Source organism: Triturus cristatus, chromosome 8 (assembly GCF_964204655.1).
Source record: "Triturus cristatus chromosome 8, aTriCri1.1, whole genome shotgun sequence".
Taxonomy (NCBI): Eukaryota; Metazoa; Chordata; class Amphibia; order Caudata; family Salamandridae; genus Triturus; species Triturus cristatus.
In genome coordinates, this window is record NC_140591.1 from 1,322,719,971 (window position 1) to 1,322,745,568 (window position 25,598).

General features: G+C 45.6%; 1 protein-coding gene across 3 annotated transcripts in view; it reads left to right on the plus strand.

Annotated features, from left to right (window-relative positions):
• The first annotated feature begins 1,641 nt into the window (after positions 1-1,641).
• The window catches only part of LOC146805741 (ATP-binding cassette sub-family C member 2-like), a 417,933-nt gene continuing 393,976 nt past the window's right edge, over positions 1,642-25,598 (plus strand). The window contains exon 1 of one of the 3 annotated variants that reach the window (XM_085623042.1): positions 1,642-2,084. In XM_085623042.1, coding sequence (XP_085479168.1) covers positions 2,022-2,084 — 63 coding nt within the window. In that variant the 5' untranslated portion in view covers positions 1,642-2,021. The remainder of the gene's footprint in view (positions 2,085-25,598) is intronic. The other 2 variants (XM_085623044.1, XM_085623043.1) reach the window with 2 other exon arrangements.

The following is a 25,598-nucleotide window of genomic DNA, read 5'->3' on the forward strand; positions in this document are numbered from 1 at the left end:
CGGAAATCAGCTCCCTTTACACAACAGTTTTTAAGTACAGTGTAACGAACTCAGCGCCACCACAGCATCACTCAGCACCACCACAGCATCACTCAGCATCACTCAGCACCACCACAGCATCACTCAGCACCACCACAGCATCACTCAGTGCCACCACAGCATCACTCAGGGCCACCACAGCATCGCTAGGGGCCACCACAGCATCACTCAGCGCCACAACAATATCACTCAGCACCACCACAGCATCACTCAGCACCACCACAGCATCACCCAGCACCACATCAGTATCACTCAGCATCGTCTCCGCACTAGTACACCACCACATCATCATCACTCAGCAAGACCGGAGTATCATTTAGCATCGTCTCCGCACCAGTCACCACCACCACTACCACCTCAGCATCCCTCAGCACCACCTCAGCCTGCTCTCGGAATCTGGCATCTGTTGATTCTCCCCTAGCGTCTGGCCGCTGCTAGTGTTATAATACAGGTACTAGTTCCCAACCTTCACACTCCGATTGTTTATGCCCCCTCAAAAAAACTTTAAAAAACAACCATTGGAATAGGCAGAAACAAGTTGCCAACATTGCAAGAACAAAAGAAAACTGAGAACATTTTTTATTGTAAATAGTTTTTTTAATATGGTCGTTCAGTTGTACATAATGCCTTCTTTGTCATATATAAGGTAACAAAAATGCTTCTGACACTTTTTTATTAAAACTTTTCAGAAAGCTGCACAGCAGCCACACTTATCTACAGCACAGCTTAAAGACATTGGCAAAGTCAATAGCTCTAGCTAAACACTTATAAGGCTCCAAAGGCGAGACCTATTGGCTATGCCAATGCTTGTTTAACATGATGTTAAACCTTAACAATGTACTACTGTTTCATAAGTGAGATCCAATTGAAAGGGCTTCGCTTAGAAATTAATCCTGTGACTCTCTCCAAAGCAGTCTTAATTCAAGTAGTGTGGAATTTGAGAAATTAGATTACGAAATTCTCATGGGCGTCAACTTGGTTACCCTCAAATATTTATTGTTAAATATCTCAATCTTTTATTATTATTTTTTTTAATGTGATGTTATTAAAGGATTAAAAGCTGTACTCAGGATACCCAGAAAATGTGAAGAAAACATGTAGTATGGATTTAGATATTTTTTTCTCCATTTTTAAGGGTGTAAATATTTTAACTTTCAACTGCCACATATTTTATTGTTTGCACGTTCACCAATGTAATGATTTTTTATTACTCAAACAATAAAGCATTATATCAGAAAAGTGAGTTGGATACAAAATGTGTAATATGCACTGGGAGAGCCATGTAGTCCTTGAGTAAATGCATCAAGTAAGGACTGGGAAAGACTCAACCTTCCGTGCAAATCTCACAATTCTTTATTGTAGTACAGAGCAGCGGCCGTGATCACGTGGTATAGTACATCATTGAGGGAAGACAGCTCGCATTTGGCGTATGGTAGCATACGTTCGATCTCTAATACATTAAGCTGTATGATTTAAAAATATATAACGTGAGCAGCAGTGGGAAAACACAGCGCTGACAGACTTCCGTGTGCAACAATGTAAACGCTCTACACTGTCTGGGTAAAAAAGTTCAGCTCGGAAATCTGCTGCTTCTGTCTGCCCGTGTAAGGGAGGAGATTGCTTTCTGAAGACGGCCACAGTGCAGGACTGTACACACTGCCGCAGGTTTCTAAATATTGCACAAGGTATGGATGGAGTCAAGTGGCCGGCAGCCATGTGGTTGGGTTAATCTGCTGCCTGTCATGCATGGGCGTGAAGCAGGCGAAGGGGAGGGATAAACCAGGTGACAGCGGCACTAGGAAGCAGCACTGTGACACCTTAACACAGAAGGTAACCACTGGTTTTGATCTGGCTGTCCAAGAACCGGTTCCCCTCCCAGATGTCACGAGGCCCAGCTCTCTCCCAGCAGCTTCTGAGCGGACACTGCGTCCTGGGGCCGCCACAGTTTGCTGCCATTTGGAAACGAGTTTGGGAGTGCAGAGATGCTGAACGCTGTGTTCGGAAGGGACCGTTTTTCCTACGAAAGGGTGCAGGCTCAGGAGAAGGTAGGGAAGAACTTTAACTATTGCACGTTGTATTTGTGCACGTTTCTGGGAGTGAAACTGTTAGCTGAGTGCCCGCCTCCTCGCAGCAGCCTGCAATGATAGGTTTTCAAGTAATTCTGTTTCTGTAGCGTTTCATTGAAATGCCGCCTCCGTGCTGTTGCACCCTTTGCGTGGTTCCCGGGCGGAGTAGGAAGACGCTTCTAGCAGTCCAGAGGGAAGCAGCTGCTGTCTACCTACTTTCGAAATTCTAATAATAAGCACCGGCAGCCTCACTGTGATGCAGGCGCTTGTTTACACGCGTGACTGAGGGGAGGAGCTGTGTCATCCCTCACTGCTCAACTCTCACAGTTTTAATTCGTGCTAATAAAACCCTCCCCTCTGTTGGCCAAAGATCCTTTCGGCCAAGCAGAGAATGGTATAAAAAAACAAGCATTTACAATGCAATGGTCTCGGCAATATTATAGGTAGAGCTATTGGTATTGCTCATTATTTTTTTATTATTTTTGTATCCCTAAATAAATGGCATTGTCATTTCTATTGGCATTAGCTTTTTTGTTGCATATGTGATACCTATTGCATTAGCAGAGAGAGAGTGAGGTAGTGAGATAGATAGAGAGAGAGAGTGAGGTATTGAAATAGAGAGTGAGGTAGTGAGAGAGAGTGAGGTAGATAGAGAGTGAGGTAGTGAGGTAGATAGAGAGTGAGGTAGTGAGATAGAGAGAGTGAGGTAGTGAAAGAGTGAGGGAGTGAGGGAGAGGGATGTTGTGAGGTAGTGATATATAAGCATAGAGTGATGTTGTGATGTAGTGAGATAGAGAGAGAGGTAGTGAAAGAGAGAGTGAAAGTGAGTTAGTGAGATAGAAAGAGTGAGGAGATAGAGAGTGTGTGGCTCATCGATTCCAATATAATATACTTTAATGAACTCGAGTGCAACTCGCCCCACCCCCGACGCCATAACCACACTCTTAAACCATCTACCTTACCGAAGCACATGTATCACATTGAAATGCCTTTTACAAATGCCTCAGCCTTTCTGCTCCAAGCTCGGCAGACTATCCCCTGCCCCCGCGTGTGCACCAATCACTCATTTAGCCCCCAACTAGCCTGCAGCTTCCATCCAACGGGAGGGGGGGTGGGAGCTTTGTGAACACAGACAGTGGGTGGGGGTGGGAGCAAAGCAACAGAAATGTAAACAAGCACCGCACGCGAAAGTGAAAGCGACCGCATTTGGACCAAAAATACACACACTTCAATAAAATATGTATTGCTATCCATAAAAGGCTGGTAGGCCTGGGTACACTCAATTAGGGAAGGAAGGGAGGGCGGTCAAGGGATAAACAGTAAGAAAGGGACGGCAGCCAGGGGATAAAATGCAAGAAAGGGAGGGCGGGAGATAGTTAAAAGGGAAGGAAGGTGTGTGGGGGGGAACAAAAGGAAAGAAAGAGAAGACATAAAAAATCATTCAGTCAGATACATTTTTGTGAAAAGTCTGGTTAAAATTTGCCAACAGTGGTCAAAGTTATTAGGAAATAAAAAATACACTTTTTAAATGCTCTATGCATGTAACTATAACTAGAGAGGCAATATTCCTGCACGTGTGATGGTTTATAATAATGGGTTCAATTTTACATCTCACTCATAGCTCTCCGTCACAAGTTTTCTGGTACTACAAAATATTTGTTATCGCTTTGCTACGTCAGGGATTGCATGAAGCACGCCCAGATGGGTGTCTAGAACACTTTGCAAAAGGTAGATGAAAGCAGAGATGAATATCATCGGGAAGGAGTACAATTTTCCGAAAAAACTAAGTGTTGTGTGAACCACTGACCCGAACAATACTAACTATGTCGGATTCGGAAGATATCTGACAGGATCCCAGCCTCACTGCGCTGTACATGCATTAATGCACATAGAATGGTCCGTTTCCGGAATTTGGCTAAAGAGTAGGTTCTTGGGTTAACAAGCGGGAAAAAAAGATTACACATTTTTAACAACCATATAATTAGTTAAATAAAAAATTAATAGCCGCATGCGCGAAAAGTAACCTACTTATTATCTCGCAAGTTGCCACCTTTAAGCACGAACGGTGTTTACCTGTTGGGCTACGAGCTTCAATTAACACCACCTCTTCGCCTGGCAAAACACTGAAACCCACGAAAATAAACATGACTGCATTTGCGTACCTTCCTCTCCCTTCAGTCTATTGCAGAGGGGCCACGCGCTGTCCATGAGTACGGCGCGTGCACCTCTGCTATCGCCTGCCATGCTCACTCGTTACTAAGCAACAGCGGGCAGGGCCTCTCGAGCAGCGGTGTCGTAATCCATGGAATGACGTAATGTATGATCAGAGTACACATAAACTTGTCTCTGAAGCTTTATTCAATGTTATATATCGGGACCTGAGTGCGTAGCTACATGAAAGCGTGGCCATCTCTGGACATCTGGGCACCAAATAACAGATGTTTATTTTTACTCATTTTAGTGAGCTCCTGGGGATAAACGTCTGCGTGTCCCCACTAGGATTGAGACGGTGTGCCCTTGGGGCTAAACAGTGGAACCCTGAGTCAACCGGCTACCTGATCTTGGTGGTACAAAGTGCTCTGCCTAAGATCAAACAGTGACAGCCTCCGGTAGCCATGACTTCGCTACAGCTGTATGCTGGCGTCGAGCCTGTCATACGGGTCTCTCTAATCCCAACAGCATCGACGAGGCCTCCCACATTCCCCCCTACTAATCGCTCACGATCACACGGTATAGTCAAGTGTGGGAGCCGGTTTTAGAAAACATATCACCTCCTGAACCCATACCTGGTGCTCGAAGCTGTTGAAATGAGGAAAAGGCGCTGGGCGGGCCGAGGTACCTGCCTGTGACCGTGTGTGCAGGCATCCCTCCCTGCGAGGAAGCGGGCACCCAACGGCCTCGGGTCTAACGGGTTGTACGATTGAGTGCGCCATGTCCTGGTGCAGGGAGTGAAATTGAAGGAAGAACTTCGGAAAATACAGATATTTTGAGTGGCTGTAAGTCCAGCAAAACCGGCCCTTGATACTTGTGCCCTGGGAACTACACGTTTCAGCCTCAGAGCGTAAGTGTAGGACTGCAGGTCATAGAATTCTTTTGCCAGGTGTTACTGGCCAGTACTCCCGATAGGACAACAAGTCCCACAATGCATTGAGCTGGATGAGTTGTGACCCCTGCAAGATGCGCCATGAGGCCCGTCATTCTGTCCACCGGGCCTGTTTCTCATATCACTGCTCCTCTGTGTAACCCCGCTCGCCTCACCTACCTCGGATAAAGAAAGAATGACATTTAAAATTAGTTTTACATTCCCGTTTGTATGTATTCAGATTTTCCACATTTCATTAATTTAGCGGCAAAAACGGATTAAAACATCTCGAAAAAGTGACGCCCTGGCGTCGGAACGGGCTTGTAAATAAGCCCCCCCACCCCCTTCCCCCCCTCCCAGAGCCTTGTGTGGCCTCAGAAATCAGTATCGGATCTTTTGGCGCTTCGCGCGTTCAAGTGAACCTGTGCGCGCGCGCTGTACTGGCGCCTACTGTTAATTTCGTTTACCTACAGGGTTTCAGTAAGACACACATAGACAGACATACAAACTTGAATACACAAAGAAACATTCAGATACCGAGCGGGAGAAATACACATGTAAACAGACACACACAGAAACATTAAAATACAGAGGGAGGGGAAGGCACACTGTCACATGTGTAAACTAACAAACATTGAAACAGAGAGAGAGAAAAACAAACACATTCACACGTAAACTAACAAACATTCAGATAGAGAGAGAAAAACGCAGGCACGCATGTAAACGAACAAACACGCAAACATTCAGACTCAGAGAGAGAACAATGCACGCAGTCATACAAACACATTCAGAGAGAGAGAAACGAAGTCACACGAAAACAAACGCACACGCTCACAATAATCAGGTACAGAAAGAGAAAAGCACAAAGATCCTCATGTAGGCACACACAGGGAAACATTTAGATGCAGAAGGAGAGAAACGCACCCATAGACCCAACGCCGCCCCGCTCACACAGTGAGGGGGTAGCTGATGTGGGGGTCGTCGGGTTATCGTATGAAAGGGTCCCTGGTCCGGAGCCCGGCACGTGGGTGGAGACCGCAGGGTGCGCCGGTCCGGGAGAAGGCGAATCCCTTCCCTCGCCGCCTCCTCTCGCTGCTCCAAATGAACCACAATATTGATTCAAAGTTAGGTAAACACTGCACACACCTTCCTTGCAGAGAGAGTCTGGCTGCCTGAGCCGAGAGAAGCGAAGAGGAGGAAGGGCAAAGTTCAATGGAAATCATCATGACGTGATACACTTCCGACCAGACGCCATACGTTTGAGAGCACTTCGAAAACATTCTCGTAGGAGTGACAAGCTCATTGCGTGACAACACCGCACGGCTTCATTAGCACCTTCAAACCGAGGGGCAGGGGGAGAGGACAAGCACACCACTGCCTTTCTCTGAGGCGAAGCAGAAATGCCTCGGAGAAACGCAGCGGCGTTTTCAGATTCGGGGGCGTGTTTCTTTTTCTCTCCTCTTGCCATTGGCTGGAGGAGAGAAAAACACGCCTGAGAAAGGGCATGGCTAGAAAGTGGAAAGAACAGCAAGGAACACGCCCCCGAATCTGGAAAAGACGGAGCCTATTTGGCGGGACGGCTCTCTCCTCCAATGGCTGGCCTCCGTTTAGGAAGCCAGCCAATGGAGGAGAGGCAAAAAGAGAGGCGGGCTAAGGAGCCACTCTCAGAAACATTAAATCTCCGACTTCCGGTTCTGCCTTCGGCAGACCGGATAGTCCTCGACCTAAAAAAAAGGTCTCCCATAAAGCTGTTTTATCATCATCTGTGCGTTTTGGTGACACAGTGGCTCATTTTTTATTGAATAATGTAAGAAATTAGATTTGCTCCCCCATCCTATGTTTTGATAGTAAAAAACAACCATTAATTAAGATACAGAGGGCCCCTCACACACCTCTGGGTTTCGGTGCCACTGCGCCTGCTGCACTATTAATTACTACACCCCGTTGGTCATGGCACCCGTCGCAGTTGGGTCCCGCTCCCGTACTTGCCTTTGCTTGGCTGACAAGCTGTACGGTCAAAGAAGGGATTTTATGAACACGGTGGCTTGCATATAGTTTTTTGGGCCAATCTGTTGACAGAACAGCCGATGCATGGCGATAAAGGGCATCTTCTATGTTTATTGTATTAGTTTATTGGTCACTTCAACCGTGGAAAGCAGATTTCCCTCTCTCTTAAGTTAAGTTCTTCATCTGCCCCGTTACACTGATGTGGAACCAGCCGCTGTTGGGCGAGAGGGTACAGCACACAGACATCGACAACTTGAAATGCGAAAAAACCCGCTTTATTGTAGAAAGTTGGTTCACATTATAAACTTGAACATTCCTAGGCAATTTGCCTTACAAAACTAGCAACTTCACTATACATCAAGGGTCATCTATCATTTTTCTACCCCCACCTCTAATTTTCCCCCAACTTGACAGTCACTATATCTGTACTCTACAACCTGATCCAATCTTACTTGTCCTACTGTAAACTCAAACTTACTACCTTCTGCAAGTACAAACTTACTGCTACCACCCCCTTCAAACTGCTTCATCCACCCCAACAGCATTAAAACTGATTCAACCCCTGAAAACCTGTGGGCTAACTGTCCATTCATCACGTGCTAATCTGAGACAAGCACTTACCTACCTCCTTGTGTGTGCACCTGTTTCACCCTGGACCTCCAAACGAAAACCACCCCACCAAACATTAATAAAGAGCGGTGGGTGGGACGAAAATTTTTTCCTCCTCCTCTCTGTTGGGCTATCGCCACAGTGTCAGCTAAAGACAGAATGGTGGCTGAAAGCCCAAAATAGCCCCCTTAATACCTGTGAAGTATCCTTTCCTAGCAATTGTAGCCCAAAGTGTGGACAGTCCTCTTGTTCAGGACCACCTCACCAAAATAGCCCCGGGGACAATCCCCCCCTCCCCCTGTCGGCTGCCCCTAAATCCCTATTGAAGCCATTTGTGTGCCACTGACGTACAGTTTTAACTCTTTTGTGTCTCAATATATTACTTGTCACTTCTACCCTGTTGTAAATTCTGTCTAACATTGAACATGTTTCGAGAAATCACTGCCAGCTAAAACGGACACAAACCATGTTTGCACCGGTTTTTGCAAATGAACTGAGCACAGATTATGACTGCTCATGCTTTGCGTAGGTTGTAGCCGCCAGCGCTTAGCAAAATGTTTTTTTTTTTAAAAAGGGCTACTGTTGGACAAAAATGGGTACATTCACCTTTTGCACATAATACTCCCAACTTTTGTTCCTCATAAAGGTGTAAATTATCTTTAAAAACAGACCCACATCAGGCACAAATGTTACCTGTGCTCAGGCTTTTTCCTCCATTTTCTACTTCGTTCTAAATGAGCTTCTTACACTGAAACCTCTTATGATCAACACACTTTACTTTTTAAGTAAAATAAATTACTGTCATATATAAAATATAACTATTTTTAACTAGATTTACTTTAATGAAAAGTGCGAAGTAAATGTCATTATTATGATTGCACTAGAATGGTTTATTTTCTAATTTTGTACAGCAAGGATCTTATCAATAAGTTACTCGTTGCTTTTTGTTTGACACCTGCGTAACATCATTTACAAAATGCCTTATGGTGCATTGCGTTTACACAAATGCTGCAACACTGTTTTTCTAATTTTAGTTCCTTTCAGGACAACATTGTTTCCATGTATAACTCCTTAGAATCCAGTGGTGCTTCGAGTCCATTTGATTAGTTCTCAGTTGTTTCTGGAACGACCTTGGGCTTGCAGAAATGTCTAACTGAATTTAGCCTTCTTATTCAAGATCGTATTGTGTGTTTAGTAAAGGTGCTTAAAGCTGGATCTCCTCCTAAGTCTTGTCCTGCTTGTATTTCATGACTGGTAGTATCCTCCTGTGGCACCTGTCAGGGGCGGCTCTAGGCTCATGGTGGCCCTATACAGGGAGCGCAGGTAGGGGGCCCCGGAAGAGGGGGTCCGGGCGGGGCGGAGCTCAGGAAGGTGTTTTAATAAAACGTCCAGAAAAGGCGTTAGATGACCAGTAACATGGTAACAGAAAAACGACGTTTACTTATTGAGTGCTCATCACTTGGATACTTTGTTTTAGAATCTGGGTCTCTGGAGGGACCCCTTTCAACAAGAAAAACACGTTGCGCGTCCGTAAGAGAGTTCGGCCACAAAGCAGGATCCCTCCAATCACATAAATCATATTCAGAACACGGGTCTGTAACATGGTCTTGCTCTTTGGCTTCCTTTTCAATACCAGCATCATCCGTCTGTAAACTCTGAACCTCCTTCAGAATGCCAGATGTTGATGGACCGATGAATGATGTTTCAGTTTCTCTGTCTGAGGGTCTTTTGTAATAATCCTCATCCTGAGTTGGTAATTGCTGCATGTTTGTATCAATTTCAGGGTCACCTTGTTCATTTTCATTGGTCTGCTCATGAGTATCATTCTGCTCATGGATATCATCATTTTTTTGTTCTTCTTTATGGTCGTCAGCGCCTGCTTTACCTAGTGCATAAGCAGTACTCTGGCCAGAGGATTCTCCATCTTTAGGTTTCCCTTGGGTGATAAAGTTCAGGATTGCTCCTTCCTGTGACACTACGAAAGCCTGCTGAGCCACCTTTCTCTTTCGTTTCAAATAACCGTATTTGTGTACTCGAATTCTCTTCATTTTGCTTGCAATGCAGCGGGCGAGGCTAGCAGTGGGTAGGGAAAAAAAGAAGACAATCAGCAGTGGCGGCTGCTGAAAGATTTTGATGTGTCATTTTTATTTTCTTGCAAAAACAACAGTTGATAGACAGAATGCAGAACAATGTCATACATTCACCCCAGTACAGAGATCTGGGCCTAAATCCATAGTTTTTTTGCTCCCCACACCACCCCAGTTCAGACATGGCCCTATGCAAATCAGCCTTGACCCTGTGCCTCATGGGAACAGTCCAGCCCGAACTGCCAAGCCATGTCTTCCCTGGACTACACAATGAAGGACCAGCATACCTTAATGAACGAGTGAATTTCCACAAACCTACCAGGAAAATATGTTCCAGAACCATCTCCCTAGCAGCCACCCAATGCAGCCGCTGATCAAACAGTGGAGGCCGCTACTTCTCCCACCTGGCAGTGAAGACCTGAAAACCCTCCCCCTGCACCTCAGAGCCTCACCAACGCTCCAGCAGTTCAGGAAGGACCACAAGACCTCGCTGTTCAACCAACAAGCAGCATGATCCAGCAGCATGAATCCCACACCGCCTCGAGACCCTTATGTGTGAAGCAGCTGAGCTTTACAAACCCTGACTGATTGATAGTAATTACCCTTCCCACTACATGTATGACACATTATGAGGACTAGCCACATATGGAAGGTTTATTTGAAGAGTGTTATAAAACTATAGGGTAGATCATGTGACTTGGCATACAAGGTCTGTTTTCTCAGTCCACTGAGAACAGTAGAGCCTGGAGAATAGTTCATGATCTATTTGGGAAGTGACCTTAGCAGGAAGAGAGTAAGCTACCTTGAAATCATGGCACACAGAGACCTGTCTCAGTACGTCACTAACTGATCCTGAAGACAGCCTACAGGTAACCAAAGACTCGTCCACTTTACCACATTGTCAAAAGACAAAATACAATATATTTAATTAAGGTTTCTTGTATAGTGCCATATTCCAGCAACCAGTTCTGCTCGCTTTCAGAGCACCTATTAAACAAGGATTAATTACAGTGAGTCCTAAGGCTATGAAAAGGCACTAGAGGTTCACTGAAGCAAAATTAATGTGCAAGGAACATCCAGTCAGGAGACAACTTTCAAGCAGACGTACGATTCACTAGCACAGCGTTCCAACGACCCCATGGGCTGTGGCATAAGCAAGGAAAATGGCCCCTAGTATGGACAGAGAAGGCTGCTTCACCAATTGCAAACTGAGGACTAGTTAAACTAGTTTTCTCTGCTAGTCGCATGACAAGCACTGGAATGTAATTAAAGAAATGATCAAGAAGCCAGTCTCCTACCAAGGTCTCTGCAAAAGGGCATTAGATTGAGTTAACATGGGTAGGCACTGCCATCCTATTTCAGGCGTCCATCCATAGGTGCTTGCATTTCATGTCTGCCTCAACACCATATAAACAGACATAACCAAATGCCAAGTACATTCGAACACTCGATGTTTTAAAAGATTTGTGCAGGCAGATCCACTCATTAGATCACAAGTATCAGCTTCATACTCTGTTTTCATGATTGTTGATAAGTAATTGTAATCATTTTAATGAATCCTTAACATTACGTCTAACACCTCGTACCCTGCTCTCCTCTTCCCCCCAATACGACCGTGCCTCCCAAGTTACACCTCCAAAAGTCACCAGGCCACCCCTCAGCCACAAGTAAACACCGCCCCTGCACTCCTGACTCACTCTTCCCTCAACATACAGCGCCGATCTGTACCACTCCCTACCCCTGGCGCACGGTGACCGCCTCTACGACCCGCGCCCTCTCAGAGATGATTCGTGAGAGAGAGGCTCTCTCTCACGATTCATCATGCCCTCCCTTCCCATGACCACCAGAATACCTCCAGCTCGCCACCTCACATGGCTTACCTCCACCCAGACCCAAAGCACACACCATCTACAACAACATCCTCACCCAACCTTCCGCACGCCCCCGGCTCCTCACCCCCACAGGCTGGGATACATTCCTACGCCTGATCTGCCCTCCTCCCCAGGGCTCCCCACACCCTCGTCCAATGGCTCACCTTCCCTCGGGTTCACTCTGCAGTGGCACACGCTGACCTCCTCACTCCCCCTCCCCATGCCCTGACCCTCGGGCTGATCACCTCGCAGCTGGCACCAAAGGTTGCACACTGGCATGCTATCCTCTGCAAGGCGGCCTTTATTGCCCAGGGTCTCTAGGCGCGCCGGTGCATGGCCTCGGCGGTCTCGGTGCTGCTCGCTGCACGCCGGGCACGGGTGCTGCCACCCCTCCTGCCGCCAGTCATGCGTGGTGCTTCTGTAACCCCTTCGCTGCAGGACTCGCGGGCACTGCGCATGCGCGCGCATGCGAGCCTCCGGAGGTGCCAGATCTGGACTATTAAAACAAGCTCGATTCTCCTGGAAAAAAAGTTCTAAACAAGCACAAGACCTACCAGAAGAGCCCGAAACAAGGCCGACCCCACACAAAGACGAGACTGGGTTAGAAAGGAAAAGAGTATAAGAACAACCATTCAGGGTGCATCACATTGGATTTAGCACGCCTCAGTCGTTCATGTGCCAAATCCCTGCCAGGGCCGCCACGAATATGTATTGTATCCGATTCCTCGTGGTGGCCCCTGGGGTTTGGTGGCCCTGTGCAGGTGCACAGCTTGCACATGCCTAAAGCCGCCCCTGCACCTGTGATTTGCAACTTGGCTGATTGAAAAAACCTCGCTGGAGAAGCCTTCCTTTACTATGGCCACTTTAAGCAGCTATAGACCTGCATCTTTGCTACTTTCTAACGCCAAGATAGCGGAGGGAGAAGTCGATGCCAAATCTCTTATTTCACCACAAAGAAGTATTGCTAGATTTGTTTCAAGCAGGATTCAGCCTTTTTAGGTCGGGCATTCGAGACCTCTTGTATATACTTTAGTATATACTTATATGTATGTGTATGTACTTTGTGGGCTCTGGAGATCAGCCCTAGGACTTGTCTGCTTCCGCTTAGGGACTTTTTTCTGTTCAACTGCCTCTATTTAACTTTCTTGATAGAAAACGACCAGCAGCGTTCAGTAAAATACCACAATCACTTTAGCATTCTCTAGATACCAGTCCATATAAATTGTCTTCCACGAGCACCCGTAGACAATAATATTTTTTTCAATCTTGTATTTTAAGTGATATGACCACCGAAGGCCCTGTTTTTATATTTCCTGCTGAAAGGCAATATTTGTCTCCATGTGTTCCCATGCCTGGCATGTCACGCAGTTGGGTGCTTACTTTTCCTCCATGTTAAAGAACAGTAGATGTTTCAGCGCTCAGGCTAATGTGCTGCATAGCTAAATACATATAAGGTCCCAAAGGTGAGACCGATTGCATTGCAAATGCTTGTTTATGGTCTTGCTTAACAGTGCAGCTGTTGCCAGACCATAATGTGAGCATTACCGGAGAAGGGCTTTGGATCCCCCCACATGCTGGGAGGCAGGAGCACATGTTTTGATTGGGCAGAAGTAGTGTGCCTCCACAAGAAAGAGATTATCCTGGATGCAGCTAAGATTGTTTTGTCTATTTTTCCAGCTGGCTGAGTATGAACTTTCAGGAGCACACCCATGAAATTGTAATGCTGTAAAAGTGTCCTGGAAAACTAGATAATTTATGGTGTTTGTCTTTCTCTAGCAGCAGCACAGGTGGGAGGAGGCTAGCCTTTAACCTGCATGGATTTTTAGGTCTGGCTTGACAGTGCAAAGGTCACCTTACCTTTTAGCCTACACCAATATTATTCTATCGTTTTTTTGCTTTCACACAAATACATATTCCTTCCTGGTGGCCATTTGGAATGAACCTAATAGGATTATAGATCAGCAAGGTGTAGCTCAAATGATTTTTCTCAATCTCTAAGCAGCATTTTATACCATGTACTATGCACAACTGGATTCCTGATTGAAGTCAGATGATCATAATGTCACCCGTTCACTGTTCCGCTACAAGTTGTCACGACAAGTGATGCAGGGCTCTTTGTTAAGCCCTACACTGTTTAATATTTGCATGGCTTTATAGACAGGTTCATAAGCGCCTCATAGTTGTTTGCATGTGCTACGCTAATTACACTCAGTTTAAACTCAGGCTAGGGGGAGAATACCGAGCTGGTACGTAGTAACATTACGACTGTTACTGACTTACAATTGTCTGAAATTTAATACCAAGAAAACTGAGGTGGTAGTGCCAGGTGGATCGCCCTCAGTCTGGTCATCTTCCTGGTGGTCAGATGCTCTTGGCCATTCTCCTGCCCCCTCTCAAACAGTGCAAAACTTGGTAGTCCACTTCGAATACAAATTATCGTTTACATTTCAGATGGCCAAGGTTTCTGCCACATGTCCTTTCACCTGAAAGTTTTGAATAAAATTCTTCCTTTTTGTGCATAACCATGTTCATTTCAACATTCTTCATCTGCTGTTGGCAGGTGACTAAGCCATTCTCTCGCCCTATAGTGGCGGATTATTGCTTCAACATCCCCCATCTGCACTTTCTGTTTAAACTTCATCCTAACTCTTCTTTTTGTCTCTGAATGCTTCATTTGCTGCTGATTCACAACATTTCTGATGCATACTTCAAACTGCTGATTCACCACCTATAAAATATTCCTCAGTCGCAAGACTGGATCTGGAAGCTTTTTCAGAAATCCACCTGTGTGCCACTAGGTGGCACCGTGCACCTCCGTGCTGGCTCCGTATCACCATGAAAAGGAGAGTGGAGTCACCCCTGTGCGCCAACATAATTTATTTTATTTTCTTTACGTGCCTCCTGATGCAGCTATGGAGCTTCGCTCCCACTTTTGTGAGCCTTCTGATCAGAAGTCCAGTGTGCTAGGAACCATTGTCCCCTCCTAAGACTACAGGTTTCAAACCATGCCATGACTGTAGAAAATAGATGTTGGCCAAGGACCCGCAGAAGTTGTGTCTCTGTTGTTTGGGCTCGGGGCACAAATAGGCATCTCATAGACCCAAAGGCAATCTAGACTTGAGAAGGGAATTTGTACATCACCAAACTCAAGAAGAAGACGTGGACCCCCCTTAAGTACTGCTCCTTCTCCAATTCGAAGACACAGACTCATTTTTGCTCCTGAGGTCAGACCTGTAAGTGATCAACTTTGTGGTCGAAGTCCTCCACTAAGTCAAAGTCCAAACGTAAACATAAGAAAGCGAAGCTGGACTCGACCTCATCCCGCCACTCTCTATCTAAAGAGGAGGAGTAATGGCTTTAAGGTATCAGTTGGTCTCCCTCCAGATCTCCAGTTTCATAGGCGATTCTACAGTTGGTCCCAGAGCGACGTGGACAACGTCACAGCAGATGGAAGCCTTGAAGGAGGCCATGTTTAAGATACTCATGACTGAAAAGGACAAACAACTCCAATATTGAAATTGCCTACTCTTACTTAAGTCAATTTTGACTCCTGACCAGAGTCACAGAGATAACTTCAGAATACCAAGCACAGTCAAGTTACCATTTAGTTACCTTTTCAGATACCTCTTCAGACTCCGCAAGAGAACAGGGCCTAAGCGAAGGCTCTTTTAATTTAAATTATAACTGACAAAAAAAAGTCACAACCTTTTTTAGGGTGAGGCTAACAGAAAGGGGAAAGATGATATAAACTAACCAAAACATAATGGAAAGTGGGAATCGGGTGACAGACATACGATAATCAGATAAAAGTTCTGTCTAAAGGACTTTCGTTTGTCCCATCCTCTCATACTGATTTTGTAAGTCTAAAAAGTGCAGCCCTTGAGTTGTTTCGGAAAAGCAGGTTGAAGGTTTTCTTACAGATTAATGAGTCTATTACAATAGAGGAAACCTTGGACGTACACACTTCAACAAAAGAGATGTCCAGGGAGGTCTTAATCTGTGAAAAATTGCTTTCCCAGCAATTAGCTAGGCTAGCTCAAAAGACAACAAGCATTGGCATAGCCAATAGGTCTCGCTTTTGGGACCTTATAAATATTTAGTTATGCAGCACAATATCCTTGGTGCAGCAACAACTGTTGCATGGCTAAACACTTAGGTCCCAAAGGTGAGACCTATTGGCTACGCCAATGCTTGATTCTGACTCCTGCTGGGCCCATAACACATAAAAAGGCTGAATTTGAGGGGTTATCAGGCTTCCTTTTGTTTGAGTCTCCTGGCTGGCAGCAGCCAGGAGCCTCACACCTAGAAGCAAATGCAGCAGAGGGGAAACAAAGGCTCACACCTTGGTAACACTTCACACATACTGAAGAGAGGCAGCTTTTACTTTGTTCAGTCCCTGTTTTGAAGATATGCATTCACTGCAAGATTGTCAGATGTGTTGGTCTTTCTCAGTATTTACACAAAATGAATAGCATTTATATAGCGCATACTACCCCTGAGGAGGCGTTGTAATAATTTAAATATTGCTATTTTTTCTTTTAAAGCACTATGCATAGAGAAAGCTTTACGCTAACAAAAGGCAACATTGGTTTATGTGAAGCTTACAAACGTGTGAATCTTCTGCCTGAATCGGGAGGGTTTGCAAGTATACTCGAAATGTGCTCAAATGTACTCATGATAGACCTGCTAAACATATATGTGAGGGCTTACGATCTGATGTCACTTCTTGTGATGCCACTTCCTGTGATGTCACGCGCTGTGATGTCACGTGTCGCGATGTCACACGCCGTGATCCTCCAGCATACTGATTAATCAGGTTAGTCCCCCCACTTCTTTTTTTAGGACTTGTGCCCTGCTTAGAAGGGCACCTCTCTGCCTCTGGTAGAGCCCGTGCACTCCAGTCCCCATCTCGAGATCAGCTGCTCACTTGTATCCATGTGTAACACGTCAGTTTCCCCTCGGAGCCTTTTAATTGTCCAACGAGAGCCATGCAGGTGCCTCAGTTGAGCCATTTAAATGGCCTCTGCTGACCATATGAAACTATGCCTCTTATGTTTCTTTACCCCAAATGCCTCGCTTCAGAGGTTATTTTCAGCCACTGAAAACCACTTTTCTAGGCATAGACACGAGCCTCTGTGGTCTGTGTGTAATTCCCTTACAAGGCTTAGCAACGGGTGGTGTCTGCCCACTAGTTCATGCCAGGCGCATCCTCATGTTGTCTAAGAAGACATATTGTCAAATTTAAGGAGAGCTTCCTACCATACTCCGTTGATGCAGACATTTTCATCTTTTTTTCCAACAGCAGGATTTATATTTTATAAAACAAACGTCAATAACCGAGAAGATGGTGTTTTCTTGCTTTGTCACTTCACATATGCTATATAAATCTGAGGGATTAGCTGTTTTCCCATGATGCACCTTGTCGATGACCTGCTTTCAAAAATTACATTTACATCTTTACATGTATGGCCATTGCATCACAGCAGTAATGTAAACGCATGAGTATTTCCGTTTACTTTAGCGAGTCTTGACTTGTAGATGTTGGGTCTATAAAACGGAGTAAATAAATTGCCCCTTGGGTTGCCGTGTTAAAGCCCTGCATAATCTAGCCAAGGTGCCCCTGACTGTAACAATCACTGTGCCGGAAAATATGTCGTAATTGAGCTTAGAAAGTCACCGTCTCCGTGCCACATAATATGCCCACCTCTGTGCCCAAGAAAATGGTCACTATTGGGCCCCAGAATATGATCTTAAATATTTTGACGCTTTGCCCTTCAGTGTGTCCTTGAATATAAGCTTTCTTTGTGCAGACCAACCATCTGTAGTTGTGGAATATGACTCACCACGGTACATACAAATATGTGGCCATCTTGATTGTGTGTCTGTGTGTTTGCACTGTTGTCCTTGCACGACAGTGGCGGTGTGCAACAGAGAAGCCTGCACAGTTGCTGCTCCCTGTCCTGTGCTGTATGTGTCCTGTCCTTGAAGGAAGCTCGCACTTTTAGCAGGCGGCAGTGAAGCGTGCACTTTTGGCGGGTGGAAGTGAAGCTTTAGCTGTAGGCGGGTGGCAGTGAAGCTTGAACTATAGGTGGGTGGCAGTGAAGCTTGCACTGGAGGTGGGTGGCAGCGAAGCTTGCACTGTTTCCGGGTGAATCTTGAGCTGTAGGTGGGTGGCAGTGAAGCTCTCACTGCTGACTGACGGCAGCGTAGCTCACGTTGTAGGTGGGTGGCAGTGAAGTTCGTGCTGGAGGCGGGTGGCAGCGAAGTTTGTGCTGGTTCTGGATGAATCTTGAGCTGTAGGCAGGTGGCAGTGAAGCTCTCACTGCTGACGGATGGCAGCGTAGCTCGTGTTGTAGGTGGGTGGCAGTGAAGGTTACGCTGGAGGTGGGTGGCAGCGAGGATAGTGCTGTTTCCGGGTGAATCTTGCTCTGTAGGTGGGGTGGCAGTGAAGCTCTCACTGCTGATGGATGGCAGCATAGCTCGCGTTGAAGGTTGGGGCAGTGAAGTTAGCAATGGAGGCGGGTGGCAGCGAGGCTTGCGCTGTTGGCGGGGGAAGCTTGCGCTGTAGGCGGGTGTCAGTGACGCTTGCATTGTTGACGGATGACAGTGAAGCTTGTGCGCTTCTGCTGTGCGTCTGAAGGAAGCTCCAGGTAGCCTCTCTGTGCTCAGCCGCCTTTGCTCACGCACAGTAGACGTGCTTCTTCCATACATACAGGGGTAACACATGCCAGTGCCTCGAGCCCTCCACACATGAATGGACTCCCGGCTCATCGGCAGCCGTTCCGCCGATGTCATCTCTCAGACCGCTGGGCGCGGGGATAGGTGTAGTAATGAGCGGGGCCCAGGAGGAACCCTTATTTAATGCAGTCTCTTCACCGACGCGGGATGCAGTAAACATGGCTCGAAGGGAGAAGACGCTAGCTTCAAGCGCTCTTTGAAGAGGCGAGGCTGTCAGTACCAACATCCACTGCTGTCAGGATGCGGATCCGGGGAGGCACATGAAAGGGCCCGCGCTTGTGAACGTCCGTGCACCACTGGCGGTGAGGTCAGGCAGGATGAGTTGTACTAATTTCCCCAGCAAGTAACCTGATACTGGAATGCAGCCTGCCATGCAGCTAGCACACTGCGCGCCGCTGAAGACTGCGCTCGCTCACGAGACACATAGGCTATGGGAGGGAACATTTAAAGAAAAGGCGGGGCATACCCACGCCTTTGGCCATTTACGTGCTTTCTTTTGTGAAAGCCTTACGCAATGGCCAATCAAATGTGTGGGCGTAAAGAAAAACACATGGGAAAAACTCTAGGGAGTTGGGAGTGCTTACAAGAAACCTCTCATAGAGTAGCGCATGCTGCTGTGCTAGGCTCGACCTAAACAGAGCACTATAAGCCAAATTTGTCTCACTCCCAACAAAACCAATGACCGTACTCAACAGTGAGAAAACAACTATCTAGAAGAAGGTCATCGACAAAGGAATGACCAAAAATACTATCGAAAATTGACTGGCGAAAAAACCTTTGAGATAAAGGAAAATCTATTTAGGGTAATACTAGAGTGATTTGCCTGAGGTTTGATTGGTTCCAAAGCGCTAAAATGTATAAAGAACAACTTTCCGAGGACCCCAGTAGTGTGAATAGGACATATTACCCCACATTTTTTACTCCGTAAAAACTTTTACAACATGTTGTAACAGTTTTGCGGTGTAAAGCCCTGCTTTGTAAAAGTTTTTGCGGGGTATTGGCATGCGGAGTAAAGCATGAGGGGTAAAGGATGTTTCCCCCTGTACTGTATCTCTTTTAAAAGATTCTTAAAGAACACCAAAACCCGTCAGAAAGACCTATAACGTCTGGTTGTGAAGCCCCAATTGAATTAATATTTAAATACATGGACACATTTCTTCAGCCCTTTGTTCCATAAGTTCGCTCATACATACAAAACACAATGGACTTAATCAAGAAAGTGGAAGGGTTACCCTTTGACAACACCACACTACAACTAGTAACACTAGGCAAAGTTTCATTACACACTACCATAACAGGAGAAGCAGCAATAATGCCCATAGAATTATATCTTAAAAAACATTAAAGAGCACATCACATGCCTACAAACTTCATTCTGTCTCTGGCCAGAACTACACTAAAAAAAAATATTTTTTCTTTTTGACAAATAATTTTTCCTGCAGGTTAGAGACTGCAATGGGATGTTCAGTTGCCCCTGAGGCAGCTGTTCTATTTATGGCCCAGTTTGAATAAAAATGTATTTTCACTGAAATTCCATTTATAAACAATATCCTCATGGCTAAAATATATTGATGATATCTTCTGCATATGGTCAGGCACATATACAGAGCTCTCCTTTCAGTTAGATCACCAGTTTAGGAAATACCGACGATACTCTAGGAGGCTGGCATATAGACACCAATCTCCCCAGCTTCTGCTGCAATAACCCCAATTTTTTCAAGGCTAGGGACGTGGATCTTGGAGGTGCTATGTAGGCCATCAAGGGCACCAGTCCTCCCAGACCCCTTCCCTGCAGCAACGGCCATCATGCTGCTTTAGCTTGCCATTAATGGCGCACAATCACCCTTTGGGAGGCAGGATCCAGGACTTTCTCCCTGGGTGGCTATCCATCATGTCTGACAGATGAGTACTCTGTATCATTCAGCGTGGCTATGTTGTGCACTTTGATTCTGCTCTGCTGAAACCTCCCCTCACGTCAGAGTGACTCTCACAGGAGCACCTTTCCATTCTTTTGTATGAAGTTTGATCTTTACTCTCCAAAAGAGCCATCAAGAGGGTTCTAGACTTGAAAAAAGGGGAGGGTTGCTACTCTCACTATTTTGATGTGCCAAAGCCCATCTCTGAGCTTTACCCTCTGAATGCTTTCCGACAGAAAGACAAATTCAAAATGTTCATGTGAGTCCAGATTTTGTCTGCCTGGGCTACCGGATGGTGGCCTTGAACTGGCTGGGCTCCTATTTTCTTATACCTGTTCTGCAGTTCCACAGATATTTTCTGCCCTTCATGGTAGGGCAGGAACATTTTCTGTTTGCTGTGCTCTTCTTCATTCTCACCAGTGCCCCTCGGATGTTGACTTAAGTATAGGCGTTGTTGGACGCCCTTCTTTGGTGGTTGGGGATATCAGTCGTCCCCTACCTTGAGACCTGACTGTTAAAGGCACCTCACAACAGCCAGTCATATACCACATACAGACAACGGCAAACCTCCTGACATTGCTGGGGTTCACGATCAACAAGCCACAGTCACACCTGCCTATGTGTGCTCTGCAATGGAATTCAGAGTTCCAATAGGCCCAGCACCAAGGGAACCTGTCTGATGCCATTCAGATTCCTGAGGAACCTGCACATGATATGTAGTGGTGCCTGCCGACCGCAGTTTGTGTAGTGAAAGGCTCCTCTCCTTTCCCCACCCAGAAGTGACGGTGGTGATGGATGTGTCATTGCTGGGATGCAGAGGCCATATGGGGGCAAAATCTGGGAACTATGGTCTCATATGAAACCAGGCTCCATGTCAATCTGTTGGAGTTGCAGGCAATTTGTCTGGCATTGAAGGCCTTCCTGCCATTCATTAAGGGGAGGCTGATATAGGTTCTCACATGCAATACCACTGCCATATGTTACTGCAACAAGCAGGGCAGTGTAGGGTCCTTGATCCTGTGTCAAGAGGCTCTTAACATTTGGAGTTGACTGAAGTGTCAGGGCATTTCCCTGATTGTGGTCATTGTAGGATCATTGAATGCAAGGGTGGACGAGCTTAGCTGGTGGCAGCTCACATATAGCCTCTACATCCGGAAGTGGCGCAGGGCAGCTTCAGGCAGTGGGGAGAACCCTGTCTAGATCTTTTTGCCACTGTCGAACACACAGTGTCTTAAGTTTTGCTCATTAGAGTTCCCATTAAGGCACACTCTAGGAGATGCATTCTGGCTGGAATGAAGCAAGGAACTTTTGTACGCCTTCTTGCCCCTGCCTCTCTTGTTCTGAAAAACATCAGGACCCGATCACCAAGGTGGCTCCAGATGGCGTAGGGGAAGTGTGGTACATAGAACCTCTGGGCATGAGCATCTGCTTTCTGATCAGGCTATCGCTTTTGGAGGATATTCTGTTGCAGCAGCAGGGCAGGGTTTGTCACCTGAACCTGCATAATCAACACCTCCATGCATTGAGATTGAGAGGCGGCAGTTGACTGCATTTGATCTGCCACCCAAAGTTGTGGATATCATTTTTGCTGCCAGGTGCCCCTCGAAGGAGTTGATTTATGCCAGGTGCGGAACAAATTTGCAGCCTTGTGTGGAATCTGCAAGACCGACCCTTTACAAACCAAACTTTCAGATATTTTACTGTTTGTTTTGTCTTTGCCCCAGCAAACCTTGCTGTGGGCCTTTGTAAAGGTTATTTGTTGGCTCTTTCAGCCTTTTTTTGATTACCGTACCAACAGTCCCTTTTCAAATCACCTATTGCGAGTTTATTTATGAATTTGAAATAAACATGTTCCCTCCCAAAAATAGGTATTGACATTTCTCTTGTCTACACCCTTTGAACTAATGCACAGTTGTTTGCTGCATCTTTTGACCTTAAAGACTGTCTTCCTCATTGCAATTACTTTAGCTAATCGCATGAGTGATCTTTAGCACTATCGGTGCAATCACCCTACACCCCCTTTTTCTTGATAAACTAGTGCTGAGGATTCAGGCAGCCTTCTTTCCAAAAGCCCTGACTCCTTTTCACATTGGGAAGCAATCACTCTTCCAGGGTTCTTTGCTCCTCCTGATCCTTGCTAGCAAAGGAGAGACTCCATTGGTTGGACCCCAAAATGGCTTTACATTTTTACATCAATCGCACTAAGGACCAATCGTGGATGATCAGCTTGTGAGGTTTTCTGGGGTGAAGAAATGCAAATCTGTGTAGAAGAGTAGAGTACTCTGTTGAGATGGATAGTCCTCTGCTTTAAGATCTGCTACACACTGGCAAAATATTGGGACTCCAGAAAGACTAAGAGCTCATTCCACCAAGGGTAAGGTTGCTGTCACTGCATTGGCAAGCGAAGTGCTTGCCCTTAATATCTGCCAGGCTGCAATGGGATCATCGGTGCACATGTCATTATACACTACTGCCTTGACAACCAGGTCCACCAAGAAGGGCATTTCACCCGTTTGGTCCTGCAAGACGTTTTGAGTCCAATCCACAGACCATCCACCTTTAGAAGGTACTGCTTTTGGTACCTATTCTAAAGGTGAGAAATCTGATTTTACAAGTATCCATCAGAAGAACCTATCTATCTAACTGCACATTCCTCAATATCCTCCCACCTCCCTGTTCCGTGCAGTGGCCCCTTTTTTTTAACATCTAACAAGCATTGGCAATGCCAATAGGTCTGGCTATAAAGTAATGTTGCATGGTAATGTGAAGCATTACAAGGGAATGGTGTGGAAATGGATATGTATTTGTGTGGAAGCAAAATACTGTAGAATAATTTTGGGGTAGGTTAAAAGGTCAGTCGACTGCTGCACTATCAAGCCAGACCTAAAAATCAATGTAGATTAAGGACTACCCTTCTCCCATCTGTGCTCTGCCAGTGAAAAACAACATAAATTATTTAGTTATCTAAGACAATTCAATAGCATGACAATGTCATGTCTGTGCCCCTGATAGTTCAAACTCAGGCAGCTGTAAAAATAAACAAAATGATCACAGCTGTGTGGGGGGAAAGCTCGTTTTTTTTTAAGCACACAACTTCTGCTCAATCACAGCATGTACTCCTGGTACCCAACAGATGGGTGGTGCCAAAGCCCATCTCCTGGTGATTCTCTCATAATTGTCCAGTGTGAGCTGCGCTATCAATAAGACCATAAAAAGGTCTGAAATTAGAGGTCTGCGCACTGGTGCCTACAATTGTGTTACGCTCCCAGTCTGAGCATGTGGAGAGTTTCAAGTAAGAAACTGACTTCAAAGTGCAAGGGTGGCGCTTATATGAAGCTCCGCTCTGTCCCTTCCAGAGCCGTAGGGAGCCAGCATGGAACCACACAGCACCACCTAGCGGTGTGCTGGAGTTTTGCTGAAAAAGCTTCCGGATCAAGTTTGGTTCCTGGGGAATATTCCAAAGGTGACGACTCTGCAGGTAGATAGAGTATCGACCAGAAAGAGCATTCTCAATGATTTACAACACTGTCTTTTCATGGACACCCATGTGTCACCTGAGAGAAGGCATTGTTGAAAAGTAATCCCCATCTAAAAAGCGTTTTGTTCCTTTTAGAGGAAAAAGTGTTTAAAAAATACATTTAAAATGTCTGCAATATCCTCTTGATTACCCTCCCTTCTAATAATATGAAGCAGTAAGTAGGGAGGATTGTTAGTGGGTGCTTAAAAGAAATCTACTACTTTTGTAGATGAGTCAAACAGATATGGACATTTTGTGAATCTCTTGAGATGCGGAAGTCCTTTAAAATTATAGGCTTAGTCTGTGATATGAAGATTGACCATTTTTTTTTTTTAAATGTTCGTTAATTTTTGTGCCTGTTGTTGTTGTAATTAGACCTTTATTACAAAATGTGTGCAAAATAGTGTAACGTTTCTTTAAACCAACACAATGAAATGGTAAAAAATGCAAACACATTGTTAAAGTGTGAAAAATGTCTGAAGTGATCTGCATGTTCTTCATTGAACTACCCATCATCTAGTGTCTGTCTATATGTAGCATTTGTGATAGGCGTTCAGCACCAGGAAGTGTCACTGGACACTTGGTATGTCACAGTCTTTGTTCGGGGCAGCGTTGCAGATGGGCACTAGATTGTCATTAAACGCATCAAAAGTGGTCCCATTCCTGGGGTAGTTTTTGGAATAATGACTCGGTGTCTAGTGTGGAAAAATGTATTTGCTATAGCAGTGGTTTTTTAAATAAATTATTCACCCAGTGTTACCGCCCAGGAAGTGGTCATCAACAAATAACATCTCAGCTGTCAAGCTCCTTTGTTATTGTATTATTATCCAGGATGATGGAAATTAGTGTGCTAGGGCTAGCAGAAAAACAGAGAGCATGTAAATGTACATATTTTGTGTGATCCTCCTGACAGTTTCATGACTACACCTGTGAAGGTTCCACAGTTGCAGCTTTACAGAACTACACAAATGTTTACACATTCATGGATGAGTAAACATAGCAGGGGTAGGTTCACACATGAGTAAATACTTAGATAAAGTGCATTTGCTCTTTAAAACTTCCTCCTTTTTCGTATTTCACAGGGAGAATATTGTTCCAATGGATAGATCCCCTGCATAAGACAGCCCCCGCTAACTTTGGGGGTATTCCCTCCATGTATCCACCCTCGACAGCAGCTCATTCCTGCCTTTGACGGGAGTAAATCTACAACCATATCCATGGTGATAACGTATCTTACCTTATAAAAGTTTGTGACTGTCTACAAACTAGACTTTGTGGCAGTTCCCTCATTGGAAATCCACCCCCTGCCTCTGTGCAATTTACTGCCATGTAGAAAGAAGTACACCATGCTGGAGTCATTTTATATGTAAACAATTGCTCAGGTGTGTTTAGGGTTCTGCCAGTGAGCCATGCAGCTTTTCTGGTATAGCCAGCTCTCCACCTTACACATGTTCTGCCCTCCTTGACTCTAGGGTCAGGCGCACCGCACACTACCTTGCTGATAATTGTGTCATGGAAATATGGAACCGTCCCAAGCCGCCTTGAGCACTGATATGTGTCATGGAAATATGGAACCGCCCCAAGCCGCCTTGAGCAGAGCTCCTCGCGGCGGCAGCGCCGCCCGGGCGTGTCCCTCCGTTTGGTAGCTCCTGTGATTTAAAGCTGG